Source organism: Lissotriton helveticus, chromosome 9, assembly GCF_964261635.1.
Source record: "Lissotriton helveticus chromosome 9, aLisHel1.1, whole genome shotgun sequence".
Taxonomy (NCBI): Eukaryota; Metazoa; Chordata; class Amphibia; order Caudata; family Salamandridae; genus Lissotriton; species Lissotriton helveticus.
This window is the reverse complement of record NC_136070.1, coordinates 1,072,952,325-1,072,975,359: the sequence shown is the minus strand read 5'-3', so window position 1 is coordinate 1,072,975,359 and position 23,035 is coordinate 1,072,952,325. Positions and strand designations below refer to the sequence as shown.

Sequence of the window (23,035 nt, the reverse complement as noted above, 5' to 3'; positions counted from 1 at the left end):
GTTAATGTGCACTGTGCTACCTGTGAAGTGAATGGTATAAGGTCAATGTTGCACATGACACATGCTTGCTACACCTAAGTAATCATGATGCTTCATCTTATTCTGAGCTATTTGTAGTTACTTTCATAGCTCTAATGCCATGCCGGTTTATAGAGCAATATGTGCAGAAGAAGTTTGGATGATGTCATCAGCATGTCATAAATGATGTCATGGAACATGTCATGATTAATGTAATATGTGAGGTCATATGCAGTGCTTGGCAGGGGTGCAAGTTATAGTTAGCTCTGCTAACTATAATTGTGGAATTTCTGCGTTATGTTTTAGTTTAAAATGTTAATGTTATCACTGACATATTCACCTAACTAGAACGTTACTTTAACCTTTGTTTTTTTTCCCAGTGTATTTATATAGCGCTTACTACCCCGGACAGGCATCAAAGTGCTTTTCGGCGAGTAGGACTCCACTCCGAAACCCAAAAGGAATAGTGGTGGATTAGTATAGGGAAATGTGAGTTAATTTGAGCTGTGGACATGTGAGTCTGTTAGTTAGATTGAATAGGATATTGGAGGAATAGATAAGGGAAGAGTCAAGAAAGTGTTATTTGGGAGATCATAGTTTGTAAGATGAGGTTGGAAGTGAGTAAAAAGGAGAGATGGAGGAGATCATAGTAGTAAAATGGGTTTGGGGTGAATCACAGGGAGGGATACATGAGGGAAGAATTTTGAAAGAGTTATTTTGGGAGATCGTATTAGTAAAGTGAGGTTTGGGGTGAGCCAGGAGATAGAGGAGGGAAGAGTCTAGAAAGGGTTATTTGATCATAGCAGCAGATTGAGGTTTGGGATGTGTCAGTCAGTAGAGGTTGATGATATATTGAGAGAGGTATAGGGTGAGACAGAGCAGTGCACTGGAGAGAGTGAAGGCTTTTTTGTGTTTTTTACTTTTTTCTTCTACGGCAGGAGTGAAATAATAAACAGATACCTGTCTACATAGAAATGATAGATAACATATTGAGATATGAAGTTGTACTGTAGAAACTCAGACTTTCGAGTATTGCTGTACTCGAAGCTAATTGATTTGTATAGTTTTTCATTACTCAATTTTGTTAATTTTATCTTTTCCTCAATAGTTCAATAATGAAGCACTTGCAGATAGTCATGATAATATTGACATATTGTGGAAAAACAGAGACCTATAAGCATCTGATCAAATAGCTTGTATCAAAACAGTGCAGTTACCTGTAAACATGTTAAGCATAGAATAATAATATATATATATATATATATATTTTCCTCTTAGTCCACCAGCCTCTGCACCACACCGAGTGCCACTCACGAATAAATACTCTGCTTTCAAATGAGAAACCAATGTCTGAGTCAGTCAAGGACATTCACAGGGACTCTTCAATTAGTTTATTTGCCAAAAACACAAAGCACTGAACCAGACACGTTTCTGCAGCACTACCTTTCTCAATGTCAGTGCGACCCGCGTCAATTTTCCAGGTAAATACTAAACAATTTAATTGGTCAATTGTTATCACTAAACATGAAAAACAGTCATCAGCAGTTACCAAGCACAGGTTGCCTGAATGTGGTGGCCATACTAAAATAGACCTAATATCATTCACCAATATGAACCATTCAATTCCACATTATCCATTAACCAAACTAAGGGCCTGATTATGATGGCAGTCAGACGAGCATCTGACCGCCATCACTGTGGACATGGGACCTCCCTACAAGACATCGGCAGTCCAACCGCCCAATTACAATATGCCTGATGGGCTGGGAGGTGGAAAAATGCTCCATAACACTGCAGCTTGTGCTGCAGTCCTGGAAAATAGCTGCAGCACAAGACGCAGTGTTATTGACAATTTTGTGCAAATTCATGCACCGTGTGCCAGGCAAACAGTGCATGAATGAGCATGGGGGCACTATATGTGCCCCGGAGGACCACATCACAGTGGCCCATGGGTGACGGGAGCCCTGTTTGGGACTCCCAAATCCCTTTTTGGCTGTCTTTCAATGGCGGTCGGACCGCCATGAACAGGTAGTTGGAAAGGGACATTGTAATCCTGACGGCAGTGCCTAAGCAGGCACCGCCTCCATTTAGGGTCACAATTCTGACCTCCGCCTCGTCGGGATAAGTAGATACTCGATCCGAGTTTTGATTACTATTATATTCCTTCTCCAAGTGCCTGGCAGCCCGGTAAACTTGATACCTGTTGGTGATTGCCCTCATATGCTCAAGCTCTCTTTTCTTGGCGGGCTGCGTAGTGCTCCCCTCGTACTTTTTTCCACAGAGGCAGACCGGGCAATACATTGCAAATTCTGAGTAGCAATTACGTTATTTTCCTGTGTTCTTTAATATCTGGGACTGCATAGACCACCACCTTCCCACTCTGTTTGCATGTTTTACATCTTGTGAAAGGAAAAAAGAAAACCGGTATAGGGTATCTCTTCATTGGGGTATTTCTAAAGTGGCTGAAAGAGTTACCATGGCATACTTTAAGTCTATTGCGGGTTTATATTTTCTTTCAATCTGGCAATATAACTTACTGAGTTAGGCGCTTGCTTCTGATGCCTGTGTGTGGTAAACAATTTACAAGCTCAAATCGTAATAGGACTAATACAGAGGTCCATGGTTACCAGGCCAATAAACTCATTGCCTTTACATCAGGTAATAGTAATGCCGGTTATATCTAGTGATTTAAAACAGAACATTTGCGGGATTGGGTGCTATGTGTGGGCTACATTTGAGAAAGTCTACGTCAACGGTTTTGGTGTGCTAACATTTTTTTCCTTCGAAAGCCACAGTGCCGCGTGGGAACACAAGCTTGGAACAAAAAAATAAATAAACATTGACTGCACCTCGATAATATATACTTTAAATTCAGGAAAAATGTAAACCAATGGGGAAAAAACATAATTTTAAAGGAGGACAGTGTGAATAGGATTTGAATCTTTAGCAACACTGAATTTTGAAATAATTTGTAACATGTATTTGCACGAATTATTTAGATTTACTCAATATATAGGTGTGCTAAAAAGTATTGCTTCTGCTTGTTCGGGATGGTCAATCAAAGCTATTCTTTTTAAAAAAAAACTAATTTAAAAGCATTTAAGACAAGACCAATACTAAACCAATTTTCTTCTGAGACAAACAGCAGTTTGAGATCTGTGATACCTAGATTGTCTTAATAAGTTGTGATCTTACAAAGATGCAGTCAAGAAAAATAACATGCGTTGGGCTGGCTAAGTGCAGATTTGGCATATTGCATCGTTTCACCAGGGACATTGGTGCTTGAGTCCTAGGCATCCAGTTTACAGTTAATTATAATTAGGAATTGTTTCTAACTGGACTGATTAAAGTAAAGCAAGACTACAAATTAGGAAAAAATATTGGAGCATGGTGTGTCTTAGGACAAGGAATTATCTAGTGGTTCTTATATACGCACCCTGTAGACCTGCCCAGGGTACACATGCTTGTGCGACTAATGTCCAGACCATGGGATGGTGAGGAGAGAACGAATTTACATGCTAACAATGTGTATGCATGTGGTCAGGATGCGTTTGTACAATGCAGGATGGAAAATGAAAGAATTCATTTCACATGCAAGAAGCCGAATAACTTAGTGATTGAACAGGCGAGGCACTTGCCAAAGGCAGTCACTTTATGTAAATGTGGAGGGTTTACTCTCAAGAGGGTGTAGGAGGAGGCACACCTGCATGTAGGCCTTTTCTTTTGGGAAAAGGAGTTTTTTTTTTACACCTACAGGACTGTTTCCACAGACAGGAGAGACAGGCAGTAACACTGAGGAGGTCAATTTCACGGCAGCAACAGGAGCTCAGCCTGCATCCAGCTACACCCTGACAGCAGAAAGTGCAATACTGGACGGTCACTTTAATATCAGTGAAAATTGTCTGCCATTAAAATCAAAGAGAATACTTGCACCTCGAGTACAGACTTCTTCAGTAGTTTTGGAGGGAGTCTTTGTGTGTGTGTGTGGGTGTGTGTGTGTGTGTGTGTGTGTATATATATATATTAGATTAGTAGATTTAGTGTTGATTGTGTTGTAGGTGCTCTATATAGGAGCTGCTCTCCACCTAAACTTGGAACTACGCTAGTTCCTTCCTTCCTTTTTTGCATATTCTAAGCCTGAAAGGGTATTGTTTTCTTATATATTCACTGGAAACAAATAAAGGTTACACAAATGTTATAGTTGGGTGAAATGTTCTGTAACAACGTAGCTTTTTAAAACCCCAAAAACCACAAAGAATTCACCAGTTAAAGTTCTAGTTATCTCAAGTAACTATGACCCGTGTACTAAGTTAACTAACTACAATTTGCACACCAACCATGCAGTTTTCTCATCAACAATTTAATTGGAAATGTTGCAGTGATATTGTCAATGATATAATAGAAAATGTCATGAATGATGTAATATGTAGGGTTACATAGCGAGGGCGGCCGTGCGGCACCCTTCCCCAAGACCCTATTGACTAGGGTCCTGGGGAAGGGTCCGATTGGTAAATGATAGTAGCCTTTACTCCCACACATAAAATAAGTGTTGTGTGAGGATATGAAACTGCTATTTTTCGTTCCAGTAATGTTCAATACTGTGGTACAGTCACTTTTTCCCACTGGGATACTACCAAAACTGCTCACACAATGATTTGCTCGGGCTCTAGTAACAGCGATGACAAAAGGCCCGTTACCTTTGGCCGTTCGAGTGTTGGGGAAAGCATAACGTGTGGAGGAATTTCCTCTGCAATACTCCTCCATTTCTCATACTGTTCCTTTGGCTTGTGGGTCCCCTTCCTCATCGGGGTAACAAACTTTATTAAGCTTTGCATTAAGTCCTCCTACATCAGCTAGAGTGGTATTAGCAATTTCAGAGGCCCACACAGTGTGAACCAGGCTCTACAGGAGCCATTATACTAGAATGGCATGGGAATGAAAGGCGTTCCTCCCTTCTTCTGATGTGCTGGCATCATTTCGCATACCCAGCAGTTGGTAGTGTTTGTAGCATGATGAGTATGATGCAACATTTGTATGAAAGTGTTATTGAGATGCAACATTCTATGTTTTCTTTCATGATAGGGAAGAGTAAAATAATAATGTTCGGTGGGGACAGGAGTAGTAGCAGTCAGTAAGTTTCGAGCCAAAGCTACTTCCTCTACAACCACATTATGACAGCAATGAAGACAACAGTCAAAGTTAGTCCAATAGCGAACATCATGTTTTTACTACAGACTTTTGCAGCATTCGATTTCTTCTCCTCCGGCATGTTCATTTCGTTGGTAAACAACAAAACCGATGGTACCCTAAGATCCTAGGCAGGCATTGGTTTCTTCACTAACTTTGAGACGATTAGTCACTAATAGGCTACACCCCTTTGTAGTCAGTCTTTAACCACCCAGGACAGTGGTTCAAACAGTCTCTTTCTGAGCTGAAAGGTCTCTCTTTCTGGATCGAAGCAGATATCTAGATGTACCAGGGATCGTGTGGTCCGGGAAGACTTCCTCAGATCTTTCAGGTGACACCGCTCATCCTCTCTCGGTGAGTAGGAAGTCGCAGTGATATGTCAGCACAGCTGGGCTCACGAGGGTATGCAGAACTTTGTCAGTGGATAGCATGCACCCAATTCTTCCGGTTGGTCACTCGTACCGCAGTTCTGGTAGCCAAGCGGACTTGCTCTGGTCCACGCCAACGGGGTGCCAGGGAACTGATTCGTTGAAACGCCTTTGTCAAGACAGTCGCCAGGCCCGCAGATCATGGCCATCACCCTGGGACCTGTCTGGAAGGGCTTCCCGTACCTGCTGATAAATAGAAGACAAGCTGTCAGTTAACTGGGACAAATAGTCACTCATCAGCACATGGGGTACATCATCTATAGGGCGAGGCTTAGGGATTCCCCAAATATTCATAGGCCTGCCAAACACAACCTCATATGGTATAAGGCCAGATCATGTATTGATCTGATAGAAAGTAGTGCCACAGCATCAGGCCATTTCAAAGACGTGGAAGCCTGTATGTTAGCTAATTTCAAATTCAGGGTGGAGTTATAATGTTCCACCAAGACTGCTGATTGTGGATGAAAAGCTGCATGAAATTTCTGCTTAACCCCCAACCCTTTCATGACCTATTCGACAACTTGCCCAATGAAATGAGGTCCGTTGTCTCTCCATAAGACCCGTCAAATGCTGAATCGAGGGAAGAACTCCTTTAGTAGTAGTTTAGCTGTTGTGAGAGCTGTATTATCCTTTGTAGCATAGCCTCCACCTATTTATTGAAGGCACAAACCACTACCAAGACATATTTTAGGTTAATACAGCGCTCAAATTGAATGTAGTCCACTTGCAGGACCTCAATAGGTGCAGTTGGTGTTGCAAACCCTCCTGTTGGAGTACGTGTTCCCTTTCCAGGATTATACTGAAGACAGACCAAACAAGACTGGACCATCTTTTTAGCAGTGCCAGCAATATCAGGATGATCCCAAACTTGCATAAGTTGTTTTGCCATTGAGGATGCACCAACATGTGCTGGCCCATTTGACATGTGAATCATGGGCTATAAGTAAGATGTGGGTAACTTCCATTTGGTCATATCTTTATTTCTCCAACAGCCATCATCATCCAGTGCTCCCTCCTTAAACCATTATTCTAGTTCATCAGCGGAAGCGGATTGTTGCATGTCCAGCACCTCTTGCCTGGCTTCATGCCAACGTTCAGCTTGTAACTTCACTACATACATGGATGTGGTACTTAGCTGCATTGTGGCTACACATGCTGTGTGATCTGCAAAGGCATTACCTACTCCTATTTTATCAGTCACTTTCTTGTGTGCACTACACTTAACAATTGCCACTTTCTTAGGATAGGTTAGGGCAGTAAGGAGATTATGTACCAATTCTCCATGCACTATCTATGTCCCATGTGAGGTGAGAAAGCTCCTTTCTTTCCATAACGGGCAAAATTATGTGCCACCCCGAAAGCGTACTGACTGTCATTAAAATGTTAACAAGTAAGCCTTTACTAAGCTCACACTCTCTCGTTAGTGCAATCAATTCGGCCGCTTGGGCTGACTTCTGTGGGATGAGAGCTGTTTTAACTACTACTGAAGTGATGTAATCGCATAGGCACCAAATATAGTGCCATCAGGCAATTTTAGACACGAGCCATCAACCCATAGCGGATCTTATTCAATACATCGATGGCATCTTGTTAGTTGCAGATACCCCTGAGCAGTGTGAAGGAGGAACACTTATTATTATCATTTCTTGCCTCTCACAATCACAAAGTCTCATGAAAGAAATTGAAATTTTGTAGACCGCAGGTTACCTATTTAGGTCACCTCCTGTCTAAGGAGGGACGTGCACTTACACCAGACCGCATTCAGACTATTCTAGACACTCCTGTGCCCCGTACTCAGAAGGATGTCCATGCACTGATTGGCCTCACTTCTTTTTGTAGGCAGTGGAGCCCTAGTTTTTCACACAATATTAAACCTTTGTTGGCCCTTTTGACTAAAGACACTCCGATGCCCCTTCCATGGACTACTGAATGTCAGAATGCCTTCCAAAAGTTACGCCAAGCTCTTTGCTCTGCACCAGTATTAGGAACACCAGACTACACTAAGACTTTCACACTCTTTGTCCACGAGAGTGAAGGTTGTGCCCTCTCGGTTTTAACACAAACACACCTTGGCCGGCACCCTTAAAGTCCATCTTGCACCGATTAAATCGGTCCTCAACCTAGCTGCGAGACTTATCTCTGACTGTAAAAAATTTGACCACATCTCCCCCGTCCTCAAAAATCTAGATTGGCTCCCAATAGAAGGAAGATCCACCTACAAAATTGCCTGCATCACTCACAAAGCTCTTCACCAAAACGCCCCCTCTTACCTTGCAACCAAACTACATAAAGCAGGATGCTCCAGGTCCCTGAGGAGCACAAACTCCCTTGTCCTGATCCCTCCCAGACTCGAAAGTCAAAAGACCCAATCCCGTGCATTCTCTGGTAACGCTCCTACAATTTGGAACTCTCTCCCCAATGATCTTCGCTACAACCCCTCTTACCCACTCTTCAAAAAAGAACTCAAAGTACTTCTTCTCAACAAATATTGGGGTATCTAATGTTACTGACTCTGAACATGTTCACTCTTTTCTCCTCTCTTGTCCACTCCTCTCCCCACCCCCTTTCAATCCATTCATATTCGCTCTCCCCCTCTCTACACCCCCTTCTCTTTCCTAACTTTCAATATTCATTTTCCCCTTAATTGTATCTCTCCGTTTCTTTGCCCCCTTAGCTCTGCTGAATACAATATTTTGTAAATTTTTTCTTTTCGCACAATGCTAATTTTATCTCATTATGTTCACCTTCCTTGTAAAGCGCTCTGATACTCTTGGGTCCAGCAGCACTATATAAAACCTTTGAAATAAATAAATAAACACTGTGATAAGCAACGTCCTTGTGCATATTTCTCAGCTGTCCTTGACCCAGTTGCCCGTGCGCTGCCTGGATGTTTCCGCGCAGTGGCAGCAATGGCTGTATCAATACGTCAGAGTGAATGAATAGTTTTGCCACAAACTGCTTGTGTTAGTACCCCATTCTGTTGATGCTTTGCTAAATCAAATGAAAAAACAGCATTTGACTAGTGCTTGCTTGACAGGATATGAATTGACACTTTTGGCCTCTGATATTTCACAGAAAATATGTTTGACACTAAACCCTGCCACATTGTTGCCATGGTACAGGAAAGGAATCAAGCTGCCTTTTTAATGCCTGACTGTAAATGCTGGGACTCTCTGTATAGCCCTGTGGAGCTCTACAGAACCGATATGATCAATTTATCAGGGTGAATCCGAACAAATAACGGCTGTCAGGGAGAACGAGCATCGAGAAGAAATCATTCTTCAAATCGATCACCGAAAATGTAGTGGCAGTAGGAGGGACCATGGTGAGAAGTGTAGTGATATCAGAAACTACTGGATATTGGGGCACTACAATTTTATTAACTTCTTGCAAATCAATACTGAATCTGTAAATTTTAGTGTTGGTGTCTTTTTTCAAAATAGGAAGGATAGGGCTATTGCAAGTGTTAGAGGTGATCTCTTCCACCACCCCCACTTTAATCAAATCCTGAGCAATGTGTGGCAATGGTTCTTCACCTTCTCAGGATATTTTGTATTGGGGCACGCGAGGCAATAAAACACCCTCCTTTACTTGAATATGTACAAGTGGAATAACCATTTGACCCACATCAGTATCTGATTTAGCCCAAAAAGTACTGGGTAAGGATGCCAGAGCGACCTCTTTATTGACAAGACCTCTCAACCATTGGATAATTGTCATTCAAAATAACACGCACACCTTCCGGAGAACAACGTATTGTTGCACGAACATATTTAAGCATATCGATACCCACAATGTTATCCGGTGTGGTAGGGGAGAGCCTAAATGGGCATGCTGCAATAAATTTATCAAGTCTGAATTCAAGTGGCTGTGAAAGTGTTCTAGGTTGGTGTCCCATTGAATCCGATCGATGTTATCATTGTGCCGGACGGGGGGCCCTGGAACCAATTTTTAGACAGAGCACTACGAGTAGCCCCTGTATCAACCAGTAACCGATCAGTAGATCCAAAGACTCTTCCATCAACATAAGGACCCATTTGATCTACTGGCACCTCAACCAGTTCCTTACCCTATCCTAGGCTTTCCTATGCATAAGCAGAATCTGCAAGGGCATCAGCTTAATAGTCAGACATTTGATATTGATTTTGTTTATCAAAAGTATTAGAGTATTTTGGTCCTTGTTCAACTGCTTCAAATCTGGGCCGAGCTCCCATACCTCCCCTGTTTCCTGAATTCTCTGGGCGTCCCCTCATACTGCCCCTTCCCCTCTGATACTGCTGACCTGGCAAAAGAGGGCACTCAGAACTCCCATATCCAGTCTCTTTACAATAAGCACACTGATCAGGGGACAAATTTGCTCGGGGAAGAGGGGGCACTTCTGGTGTATACATTACACGTCCGCCTCTTCCACTTCCCCTAAATGGTGGACCATATACTTGAGCCAACGTAACTTTTGTCTTGAACTTCTTACCTTCGTATCCTCGCTGCCTTTTGCTTCCTGTTCCTGTCGCTCATAATATTGGGCCATAGTCAAAAGGGAAACTGGGGAAGACGTGGTCCAAGAGCTCTCGCTGGCCTGTAAGCGACTCGCTATTTCCGGTAACATATTGGCGAAAAATGTATCAACAAATAAATGCTTACCCGTATCATCGGCCAATGACTGACTACTAAAATCTTGGAATGTTTCCTCAAACCTTGAAAAGAAGTCAGAAACTGACTCCTCTGTTTTCTGTTTACAGGACGCTAACGTAGTCCAATCTATTTTCTTAGGGGGTATGAGAGTCTTTAACTTAGTCACAATAGCTTTAGGAAGATCTAATATCTCCTTCTGAGGTTTCTGCACAGGCTCCCTTTCCGCATCTATTTGTTCTAAATGTTCCCAGGTATCACCATTTGCTACATTGTCATCTATTTCACGTATTGTTCTCCACATCTCTGGAGGCAAAATAAGCCCAAAGAGCATATCAATATCTGGCTCCTTCCACCTCCTCATAGACGGCAGCAGGATTTTTCCGGGGGTTGGGCAAAGCAGCTTTAAGATCCATCACACCAGCTCTACTCCAAGGAGTATAAACCCAATTATATATAAAATATCCCTTTGCATCATCTGAAGTTTGATTATCATTTGTTCACGCACCCTTCGGGAAAACATAAAGGGGTGCTGCTTCACGCATTGGTCTCAAAGCAGAGTCACTACTGCTGGGATCATTCGCATCCACTGGACTATCAGTCTTCTCTGTCTGAGATTTTGTTGTCTCAACACCTACTTGCTGCTTTTTAGCTAATTCTTTTTCCTTTTGAATTTGTAATGTATCATCCCGTAATTTAACCGCTCGTCTAATTGTGTCAGATATATTTTTGAAAGGGTAAGTCCCATCTCTTAACTGCCTATAATCTGTCTTCAAATAATTTGGGCCTGATTTGTCAGAGATATGCTGCCAATTGAATAATATCTCCCAACAGAACTTTTCTAAAAAATATAACTGTTTTACATTTTCCCAAGCCTGAACTGTAGTTGTGAGAATCGTCGCTGTAGTATTCTGACGAGATTCCTCTCTGGCACTGCCCTTCAATTTATCTTTATCTCCGCTACACCGAGTAGAACGAGTCTGTCGCCCAACTTGCTTATCTTTTTCATCTGAAGACAAATGCTCCTTGTCAGAAACCTCATCCTCAGGGGCACTTGGAGTCGGGAATTTATACGGGGGTGGGGATCGATCTAATAAGATGCAGTCATCCTGAGATTTATTAAGTATGGGATAAATAGGGCGCCTAATAAGGTACTGGCTATTTATCTCTAATCAACGTTCTCCATCTTTATCGATTTTTTTTTTTCTTCCTTTTCTTTATTTTTGAATTCTAGAGCTTCTTGATATATTGTTTTTGTTCTTCTGCTATAGCTTCTGCTCTTTTCGCTCTCTTGCACTTCTTTCTCCCACATACGCACACAGTCCAACATATCCTGTTTACCTTTTCTTTTAAATAAACACTGCTCTACATATTGAACCTTTTTAAAAATCAAATGACCCATTCACTGGCCGTTGTAGATCAGAATCTTTTTTGTGTATTTGTTCCATAGTGGACCGTACATTATGGAAGAAATACCATATTTGACGTTCATATCTCGATTAGGCGTTCCGCCTGGGAGGCCAGCTGACTTTGTTCTAAACCAGTTTTTTTACCACAAGAGCAGCAACACCACCTACGGAGTGTTCTGAGAGCAGGCATGTTGTACAAATATTAGTAAAATATTACGACTAAAAATACTTTAAAAGGAGAAAAATCTCCACATTACCTGCCTTCAATTTTTGCAAAAATTAAATCACAAATTCAAACAAAAAGCCCAGGCTTAAAAAATCAAGAGTTCCGCTTTAGCGACCTTATCAAACAGAAGACTCCAACTCCCACCTGCTGATCTCTGGTCGACCTAATGCTCTCTCCAAAATTGCGCCAAAGAAAAGTTGAGACCGGCTACCACCTGGAGGATCAAATCGGGAAAACTGGAAAAAGTCACGTCGGCCTGCAAAGACAAAGGTCTTCTCCTGCAGTGCGCTTCTCAGAAAAATTCCAATCCTCCATCAAGACCACTCCTTCGGACGACCGCGTCTCCAATGGGGCCCCACGTTGGACACCAACTGTGGCAATATACCCCTTTTTTAGGGTTACACTGGTGCAGGGTCGCCCTTTTGCCCACAGGTTCCAAGACCAACAAAGTAGAGATCAGCACTGGAGTTGGGAATAAATAAGTTTATTAATCACTCATGTGTGGGACCACATCCACACAGCAATCTCAAGTGCTGCCTGAGGTAGCACACTGGCTTCACAAACCAGTGCCCTCTTTATACAGGTTTTGTGCAGTGTAATCACGTTAACAGAAATGGAAAGAATAGTTTTAGAAATAGTTTTCAGCAAACAAGGGCAGATAAAAACGACATGGTCTGCAAAGTGGGAGGGGGAGCAGGAGTGCTTATGGCAGCAGAAATGATTGACAGGCAACAGATGTACTGGCAGCTACAACTTTCAGCACGTACCTTGCTTTTAGCGGAGTCAGGAAGTCAACTAAAATAGATAGCACAGGCAGAGTGAAAAGAAGAAAGAATTACAAAGGAAACTTAAATGGACCCCACAGCCAAAATGGCTGCTGCTTATGCTAAATAAAATATTACATGTTTTCCACACCATCGCCAGTCAAAACATCAGCAGGAGTATGTTGTCAAGTTCTTATATAGATCACCAAAGGGTGAAGCAAGGAGTGATCGAGAAATCTATCTCCAAAGGCTTTGTGGAGCCTGTATCTTCTTGTGCTGCAGTGTGTCCATGGAAATTCGGTCTGGTTCCTTCCTCCCAGCAAAGCAGTATAACATTTGTTCTCTGTGAGACTGAAAAACTGTTTGGAGCCCTAAGGCTTTACCCACTGTGTATACGGACATAGAAGTACCAGTTCAGCGTCGGTGCCTCTTGATTATGTAGTCTTTATTTTAGCACCAGTCCGTATCTGCTGTGTATACTGAGGCGATACAAAAGGGGGCACTGATGCATCAGTGTGAAGATGTAAAGTTACTGGTAACCTGTAGAAGTCAGAACTCTCCCAAGGCAAGAGGAATTCATATCTTCAATTCCATGAAACCAAGTGATGAGGGGGCCTGTGAAGGGCTTTCTGGTCATCATTGGTGTCTAAGAGGAAAATATTTTGGATGAAGTAGAGACATTCCTTAAAGTGATGACCATCATTCTTGCTTAGAAATTATACTTACTACAATTTCAATTTACTAGAATTTCGAAATTTGGCACTTTTATTGGTGGTTGCTGTTTAGTTCCATTTTACTTTTGTTTTTTGATTGGTTCGGTCAGGGAGATCCTTAGCCGAAGAATGTGCGCACTGTTTAAACGGAACTGTTTAAACAGAACTACTCCTGTTCCTTATCTTAACTTATAACCAAGTTTGTTAAATATCAATCAAAGAATTTCAACATCCAAGTTCCATCTTTTGCTTTATTCCAAAGTTCATTGATTTCTTCAACTTATACGATTTTTGAGAAAATTATCCATAGTTGCAAATATTCAATTTCATTTCATGATTGCAAGAACCCAATGCATTTCGGGTCACTCAAGTGGACCCTTCTTCAGGGTCTAAGGGGACAAACAATAAACAAAAGCTAATCAGTCCTGCAATATGCAAAAGAAAGTATATACATTGTCTTTCTAACAACGCTCTAAGGTAACATGCTGCTATATTTTCAATCGAGGTTATTCAACTAGTTTAGTATATAGTTCGAGACATTATTACATTGTGTATTATTACATCATACATGCTATACCTTTACAAATAAAACAGTGATAAAATGGCCTTTTTTCTATCGTGGTATATGCGCCTTATCTTCTAATTGCGTGTAATTTATTTTAAAGCTCACACTAAGGTTGTTTTAACGTCGACAAGCCAGTTTCCTGTTGCTTACAAAAGCCCTTCACTGTCTAGTTAACGCGCATGCTATGGCTATCGCATTCCTCTTGCGTTATTCATTTTTAAGCTCAAGGCAAAATGATACACGTTTTTTGCTCGTAATGAGCAGTAAGCTGTATTTAACTCATGTCAAACTTTATTGCATTAACCTTTCCATGACACTCATTTGCTAAGTTTATTCTTTTTCTAAGCTTTGGGTGAAGTGTGAACGTGCTCGTACATTCAAGCGGCCCTCTTTTTTCAAACACTACGCGCTGTGTATAAAGTGCCATGTGATTAGGTCATGGGAGGGACCTACATTGGTCCTTTTCAAATTTATCATGCACTTTGGAATAAAGCTAAAGATGGAACTTGGATGTTGAAATTCTTTGATTGATATTTAACAAACGTGGTTATAAGTTAAGATAAGGAACCGGAGTAGTTCAGTTGAAACAGTGCGCACATTCTTCGGATAAGGATCTTTCTGACCGAACTAATCAAAATTTATATTGTAAGGCACTGTGACTAAGTGCAATGGATGTAGCAGCACACAACGAATCCAGTTGAAGTATAGTTTACATTTGTGTGCACAGAGAATTAAAAATTATTTAGTTCCATTTTACATCATCAAAACATGACAGAAAGCAAACCGGTAATAAAAAAAACACAAGAGTTTATGGCAATTCGTGAAGCCATAGATTTTGAGCTATGTCCACGCGCTCAGAGTTGGAAACGCTCCTTCGATAAAAATAGTTTCTCTTCATGTAGTTGTTGAATTCTAATCAAAATTAACAGCTGTGACTTTCATATGTGTTAATACATTTTGGCTTTTAATTGGGCACCTTGTGTGAATTCATATTAAAGTTTAATACGAAATTAACATAACTTGGTTTGCTATTTTATTAAGTTAGTTGACATACTAAATGCGTTTTAACAAGTCATCAGAGAAGCACACTTAATTTCAGCTAAAAGAAAAATTGCAAAGAATAATAGCACATTTCCAATGGTAATAAGACTTTCTAGTCTCTCTTTTTAATTATGGGTTAATTCTCATAGTTGTGGGGCAATGAATAATATGGCTTTTTAGAACAGGCTGCTAGTTCTTGTTTAATATTTCGTTTTAACTACTGTGTGGCATATCATAACCTCAACAGTATGTGCTGGCTGTTATACTGATGTTATCCCTAATGGATGCAGTCGTGAATTTTGTAAGGACTACAAATGTGTGAAGGAAATGACAGCTAAACCCAGATAAAGAATAATGATGCCTAGTGGGTCAAAGGATTGCCACATTTCTGGGGTCCTACAATTGAGACCCCTTTTCTGTTTTTTTGTCCTTATTTCCTACACAGAGTTAATCATGCCATCTGACCAATATGAACTACAGCTGCAGAACAACATAGTCAGTCCCGGGAGTGTTCCGAATTGGCCAGTATGCAGATTAGACCAGACAACCTCAACAGTCACTGCATTGCAGCAGGGTCAGGCAAACCTGTTACTTGGGCACAAAAATATCCTTTTTTGTCTGAATGAAAGCACATTAATATGAGTTAATGAACATTGATTGTTTTTCTTTATTTACATGTGGAGTGTTTCTATTTATGTTACCATTTGAATTGTCTGCTTATTTAAAATACAGATGTGTAGCCTTACTGTTGCCGCTAGGGCATCTCAGTTGTTAAATGTCTTTTTTGGCGGCATGTGTATTAAGTCCCATGGCAACAGTTTCAACTAACAGTGAGCTATCTTCTGGTTTGATCTTACAATAGTATTAAAATGACAGTGGTAGCAGATGTTGTAAGAATGATCATTACAATGAGAAACATTTGATATATGTTTTGACACCTGCTGGCTGGAAGTTGTAGTTTTTACTGTCTATCAAGTTTAGGTAACTACCATCTGAAATTGAACATTACTCATTGTCCACGGTCAAGTTTAGATTATTGTTTCCTCTAATACTGCGGGCACCCAGTCAGTAAATGATAGGAATGGAAATTACAACAAAAGTCGTTAAAAACAGAGTTTTCATGCTGTTGCCATGCCACATGCATGCACTGCATGCTCTGTCCCTGCACTCTAGTGTGTAATTGATGGTTCAACTTTTTCACCTTTATCTGTGGATCAGAATCTCATACATTAATGCTCTGCAAATTCGAATACACCTCGAGGTTCTTTTTTTTTTTTTTTTTTAATCTTGTCTGATAATGTTCTACCTCTCTTCTGTGCTTTCAGCGCATGTAACACTATTCTGATTAGTTTGACCTGATTAGTCTAGGGGATTCCTACTTCTGTAGGCACCATGTTTTGCACTTCTGACTAGACTAGGCAGGTTCATAACTTGACTCCTCCTCAGCCGCCATGGTCAAGCCCTGTTCTTGCACACTAAAAGAAAAAGAGCATGTTGAAAAGGAGGAAGCTACCCAGTCAGTGAATAACAAAGCTTGTTGAATAGAAACGTGTGATTTGAACCTCCTAAAACACAAGGTAATCCTGAAAATTGAAAGACATCAGGAAGCTTTAAACCCCCCTCCCCCGCACCCCTCATCAGAAAGTTCCTCTCTAGTCAGCTACCTAGAGCAGTCAGGCTGCTAGTTTGATCTGACACCGATCATCGAATATTCACTTGACACAAGTACATGGAATGGAACAACTCCGGGTTCATTCACAGTCTGTGCGGCCTCTGGGTTTCCCAGGTGGTGTCATTGATCCATCTTCTGAGGAATTAAGTGCTTTTGGATTATCCCCTGATTGGCACACTTTAATGGAAGTTACTTTTCATGGCAGACCAGCCAGATGCGCCTGTCAGCCGGGCCAGGATCTACGTTTCCTCCCAGAACAAGGTGCAGGTTTTGCCTCTGTTTGATCTTCCATTTTTAGCTTGCACTCCCTTTTGTTGGATGCTTCAATTGTGAAGGCCAAGACAGTTGATACCCCGCTGTTCTTTCAGTATCCAGTGCCTACGCTGCTGCTTCTATCAGCCCAGGGTTCTGGGCACCTGACAACTAAAAACCAAGAGTGTGCATAATCAGACAGTTAGTCTGCTTTGCCGTCGGTCCCTTGAAATGTGCTTATTGAACCATTAATACTCCTCCCGCCCCCTGTGATTTGCTTACATTACTCATCAGAATTATCTAAATCCATTAGGTATATTGATCTCTGTAAATAGTAGCCTAAATCTAAGATGTCTATATTAACTTTTTCATTTATCTTATATCAATTTGTGCTTCCAGTAGGGATACAGGGGGCCCGATTCACAGAACTAACTTAAGACAAAATCCTAAACTAACTACCATTTTTCTCAATTTAGTTGTAGTAAAGTTAGGACTCCTAACTTTAGGACTCCTAAATGCCTTCTGTGAATACCGAAAGTCTTACAATTAGGATTTTTCTCAGTTTAATAGTAGTAAAGTTGAGAAAAATCCTAATTTTAAGACTTTCGGTATTCACAGAAGGCATTTAGGAGTCCTAAAGTTAGGACTCCTAACTTCTGTGAATACTGAAATGAGTAAGTGTCTTCTGTGAATTCCAAAATGAGTAAGTGCCTTCTGTGAATACGAAAATGGTAGTAAGTTTAGGATTTTGTCTTAAGTTAGTTCTGTGAATCGGGCCCACTGTAATGATTTTCAGTGAGTTCAATTTGATGCAAATATGTAAACACAACCGCACACTATTGGTATAAAGCATTATACTGTGAGATATTAGATTTAGATTTCCATTTTTTATTTTAATGGTATGGTTCTCTGCTTTGAAAAACATTAGGTTGAATAAATGGATTCGAAATTGAGCTATGATATGGCAACAGTGGGAAACTAAAGTGTTTCTCACTGTTATTGCCTCATGCTTGCTTCCCCTTGTGATTCCCTCATCTCCCCAGGCTCTCCATAGGCCCAAGCAGAGTTATGGAATGATGGCTGGAGATCTCACCTGCCGTCTCACGCATCCCTCAAGTGCCCAAAGACCTGAGATGGGCAAAGGTTACAGGTTTGTATGCTGCCTGCGTCAAGCACCACCTTCCCTATGAGACACAGATAGCACCTGACCTTCGTTGGCTTCGTAAAATATGTAGCTGTGAAAAGCTGTTTTGCCACTCGTCCGTGTGGCACCAGTGCTCCACTCTCAATACAAGGGTGGAGAGCAAGGCTTTGTGTAGAGTCTGAGAGTGAAGGGCCGGAGGCCTGTGGGAGTGTGCGGTAGAAGGCAGGTATTTCTTTTTTTAAAAAAAATATATAGGAGGGGAGGATAGGTTTATGCTGAGGGTGATGTCGGAGGTTGTCAGGATACAGGTATTCATTTCTTATTTTTAGGTGAAAATAATGGGATCATGCCTACAGAACACACATAAAAGCGTAACTGTATCCTACATTTATAAAAGGTGAACCAGGAGCACACAAGTAACTCATGGAAAAGGGGAAATGACCTGAATATAGTTGGCTTTTAGTTACCATGTTTTGCAGCGTGAATCTTTCTGGATTCCCTATGCTGTGCATTATTCCGCGGTCTTGTGGTTGGGTCCGGAATCGTAGTCTTTTCTTTTTTTTTTTTTTTTTTTTTGTAGCCCAGGTGGGCGTCGGCGTCACACCTCCTTGGGTGCATTTCCGGTGACGTCGGCATGCTTCCTGCGGAAGCTCCCACTCTTGGGCGCCATCTTCAGATTCTTTTTTTCCGCGGTCGGGTCTGGATCGTTCCCGTTTGGGCTCCAGACATTTTTGGAGAAAGAAGAAGGAAAATACAGAAATTGGAAAGAAAATTCATCTGAAGACTCCAGGAGACTTCATCGATCAAGAGCCAGCAAGGGAAAAGGAGAATTCATCGAGATCTTCGACGAACGTCGACGAACACGCGACCAGGGAGGCCCTGAGCGCTCGATGATGGACAACACTCCGTTCAAGTTCTGCCGTAACTGCCACCACAAGTACGCTCAGAAGGACCAGCACACGGTTTGCAACCTTTGCCTACCGGTAGATCACCGAACGAGGACTGCAACGCCTGCTCCGCCTTCGCCCCGAAGACCCTGCGTGTGAGAGTGAGCCAGAGGGTAGCGCACGCCACCCTCCAGGGGAAGGCCCCGACTCCATCCCTCTACGATCTGGGGATGTCCTGCGAGGAAGAGGGCAACGCTGCCGCCGAAGACGACAGCTACACGGTCGTAGAGACCGATTACACCAAGACTTCTGATAAGGTAGGAGACTCTACGGCCCCTAAGACCCCGAGAGACTCTGAGTCTCGAAAAAACGAGGGCAAGGCCCCGAAAGCGCCGGCGCCAAAACACCTGGCGCCCGCGGCTACACACAGGCCCAGCGGATCCTCTGAGAAGGAGTCCCCGGCGCCGAGAGCTGTTGAACAGCAAAAGTCGTCGAAAATCGTCCCCGAAAAGGATCGATCGACGCCGAGGGAGAAGGACCCTAAAGCACCAACGCCGACCAGAGAACCGAAATCCGGTTCGGCGTCAAAGCCTCCGGCACCGTAAAGCACGGCGCCGAGCCAACCTCCGAAAAAAAGGGCGGCCGAACCATCCGACGCGGAACACGCAGCCGAGATGGAGAAAAAGAGAAGGCGCCTCGAGGCCGAAATGGAAAACATCTTGCAGCGTAAGAAAGAATTCGACGCAAAGATGAAAACCTTCACGATTCCCCACAAGACCAAGCCACCAGTGGTGGAGGTGGTCGAGGAGGAAGACGACGACGCCGAGGAACAAGACCCGGATGTCGAGGTGGTCGACGACCAGGAAGATGACGAGAGTCTCTACTATAGTTACAACTATGGGGAGGAAGAGGACAGCAGGACGGACGCCGAGTCGGCCCCCTCTGACTTACAGGAGGTGGATTACCTAGATGTCGACACCGAAAGCACAGAGGAGGCGGTCGACACATATCCCTCGAGGCCCTCGCTGCCGGACGACATCGGGGCCTACAACTCGGTGCTAAAATCTGCCGCAGCAGCATTCAGACTCAAGCTCGACGAAGAGAAGCAGAAAGCAGACTTCCTTCTAGAGACATTGCTCCCCACGCAAACAAGGAGCCAGTACCTACCAATGCTCGACAGCGTCTTGGCTCAGGGGAGGGAAGCATTCAAGGAACCCACAACATGCAAGGCAGTCACTCCCAGAACAGAGAAGAAATACAAGCATTCCTCAAAGGACCCACCCTACATTCAGGGCACGGTCTCTGCAGACTCCATTATCACGGCCACAGCAAGAAAGAGGGCTAACGTGCCCACTACTTCTGGACCACCACCGGATAAGGAGAGCAAGAGGATGGATCTGGTGGGCAGAAGGATTGAACGGAATGCCGCGACCCACTGGCGCATGGCTAATTCCAACGCCCTGATAAACAGGCACATGTACCAGATCATGGAGGAGCTGGGGCAGTTGGTGAAGGACCTGCCCCAGGATGCCAGGCAGAAGGCCGAAAAACTGGTTGAAGAAGGGAAGAACGCGGCAAATTCTTGCCTCAAGACGGCCCTGGACGGAGCAGACACCTCCAGCAGGCTCATGATGATGGGTGTCACTGAAAGAAGACACGCCTGGCTCAGGATTTCAGGTTTCAAACCTGAGGTGCAACACAGCATCCTGAACACACCGTTCAACGGCGATACGCTTTTCGGAACAACAGTTTGAGAAGCTCAGTCAACTAAAAAAGGATAACGAAACAGCAAGGTCCATGAGAGCATTGCAGTTCAGAGGCAACAAAAGGGGAACCCCGTCACGGAGGCCCGGCGGGAGAGGTGGAAACCAGCCAGGTACATCACACCAGGCTTTCCAACAAACGCACCAGGCAGACTCGCAGGCTCAGCAGGGTCAGCAGAAGCAGTCCTGGCAGTACCAACCAAGAGGCCAGTCCTTTTCGAGGGAGAGGAAATGGACGTGGACAGAATAAAAGAGGGGGACAGCAGCCCGCCTCTAAGTGACTTAAAAAAACTCCGTGTGCCCGCCCACAGAAAAGATCCCAGGGGGCAGCACGTACAGAGGGGTCAAGACAAACTAGACACCTACGACCACATAACACCAGTGGGAGGAAGATCAAGATTTTACCTCCAAGAATGGAGAGAAATCACATCAGACAAATGGATCCTCAACATCATCCAATTCGGATACTGCATAGAGTTGGAAGGGAGGCCAACAAGCAGAAAACCAAAAAGAAAACCACTAGCAAGCAAACAGCTAGAGCGTCTTCAGGAAGAAGCAAAGGAACTCCTGTAGAAGCAGGCCATAGAACGGGTACCCTTCAAGGAAAGAAACAAAGGAGTATACTCAACGTACTTCCTGGTACCAAAAGTAGACGAGACAATGAGACCCATTCTGGACCTAAGGTTCCTGAACAAATTCATAAGAACGCAAAAATTCAAAATGACCTCCCTGCAAGAGGTGCTCCCGCAATTGCAGATCGGGGACTTCATGGTCACGATAGACCTCAAGGACGCCTACCTGCACATCCCAATGAACAGAAAGCACAAGCATATGCTCAGGTTCACCATCGGAGAAAGCCACTACCAGTTCACAACACTAGCCTTCGGGCTAAAATCAGCACCAAGGGTCTTCACAAAGTGCCTCTCAGCAGTCGCAGTGCACCTACGAAGGCAAGGAATACACGTATACCCTTACCTGGACGACTGGCTGGTGAAAGCAAACTCATACCAGAAATGCAAGTAGCACGCACATACAGTGACGAGCACGCTCATAAGCCTAGGGTTCGCCATCCATTGGAAGAAATCATCAATGGAGCCGGAACAAGTGAAGATCTTCCTGGGAGCACAGATCAACACCTTACAGGGCAAGGTGTTCCCCAGCGAGAAGAGGGGGAGGGCGCTGGTGAAGGAAACTCGCCTCTACCGGAAGGGACAAGCTCGGACAGTGAGGACTGCGAGCAAGATCATGGGGATGATGGCATCATGCATCCACCTGGTGCCAAATGTACGACTCCACATGAGACCCATTCAAGAATGGCTACAGGAGCAATGGTCACAAGCTACAGGCAGTTGGGAGGATCTAGTGGTTGTAACGCACGCAGTGCAGAAGGAGATGACATGGTGGACCATGGAGAACATAACAAGGGGAAAGCCTCTAACGCCCCCAACGCCAACAGTGACCATCACCACAGATGCATCCCTGAAGGGATGGGGCGCTCACATGGAGGAGCTCAAGGTGAGGGGACTGTGGACGCCAGCAGATGCGACAAAGCACATAAATTACCTAGAATTGAAGACAATCTTCCTTGCACTGAAAGCTTTCCAAACAAGACTGTACAAGCAGAAGGTGTTGCTACAAACAGACAACACCACCGCGATGTTCTACATCAACAAGCAGGGTGGGACACAGTCAGCCACGCTTTCAACGCTGGCGCAGGAGATATGGAGATTGGCCATCCCTCTCAAAATAGACCTGCTAGCCATACACCTACCAGGGAAGGACAACATACAGGCAGACTGGCTCAGCAGACAGACATCAGCATCCCACGAGTGGGAGCTCAATGCTCAAGAGACAAGGTGGCTGTTCGACAGATGGGGAACGCCATCAGTGGACCTGTTTGCCACACGCCGGAATGCAAAATGCCAAAACTTCGCATCCAGACAGCCCGAGGAGGGGTCCCTGGGGAATGCCGTATGGATAGATTGGTCCAGGACATTTGCTTACGCTTTTCCCCCGATACCACCGATGCACAGAGTGCAGAGCAAGTGCAGAGTGAGCAACATGACCCTGATACTGGTCGCGCCACAGTGGGACAGGCAGACATGGTACTCGCAGATCATGGAGATGACACAGTGTTTACCACAGATTCGGCAAGAGGAAAGACCTGCTCTCCATGCAGAACGGAGAGGTGCTACACCCAGAGCCAGAGAGCCTGAGCCTAGTAGCGTGGCTCCTGAGGACATAGAGTTCGCACATTTGGGACTGCCAGAAAGCACCCTGAGGGTACTTCGGGAGGCACGAAGGCCCAGCACTCGGAAGTGCTATGTTGCGAAATGG

The 23,035-nt window shown here is 43.6% G+C and overlaps 1 protein-coding gene across 1 annotated transcript in view; it reads left to right on the top strand.

The window, feature by feature from the left end:
• The window catches only part of NUP210 (nucleoporin 210), a 524,741-nt gene that overhangs the window by 135,521 nt on the left and 366,185 nt on the right, over window positions 1-23,035 (top strand). The window contains exon 7 of the mRNA XM_078661451.1: window positions 15,426-15,586. Coding sequence (XP_078517577.1) covers window positions 15,426-15,586 — 161 coding nt within the window. The remainder of the gene's footprint in view (window positions 1-15,425; window positions 15,587-23,035) is intronic.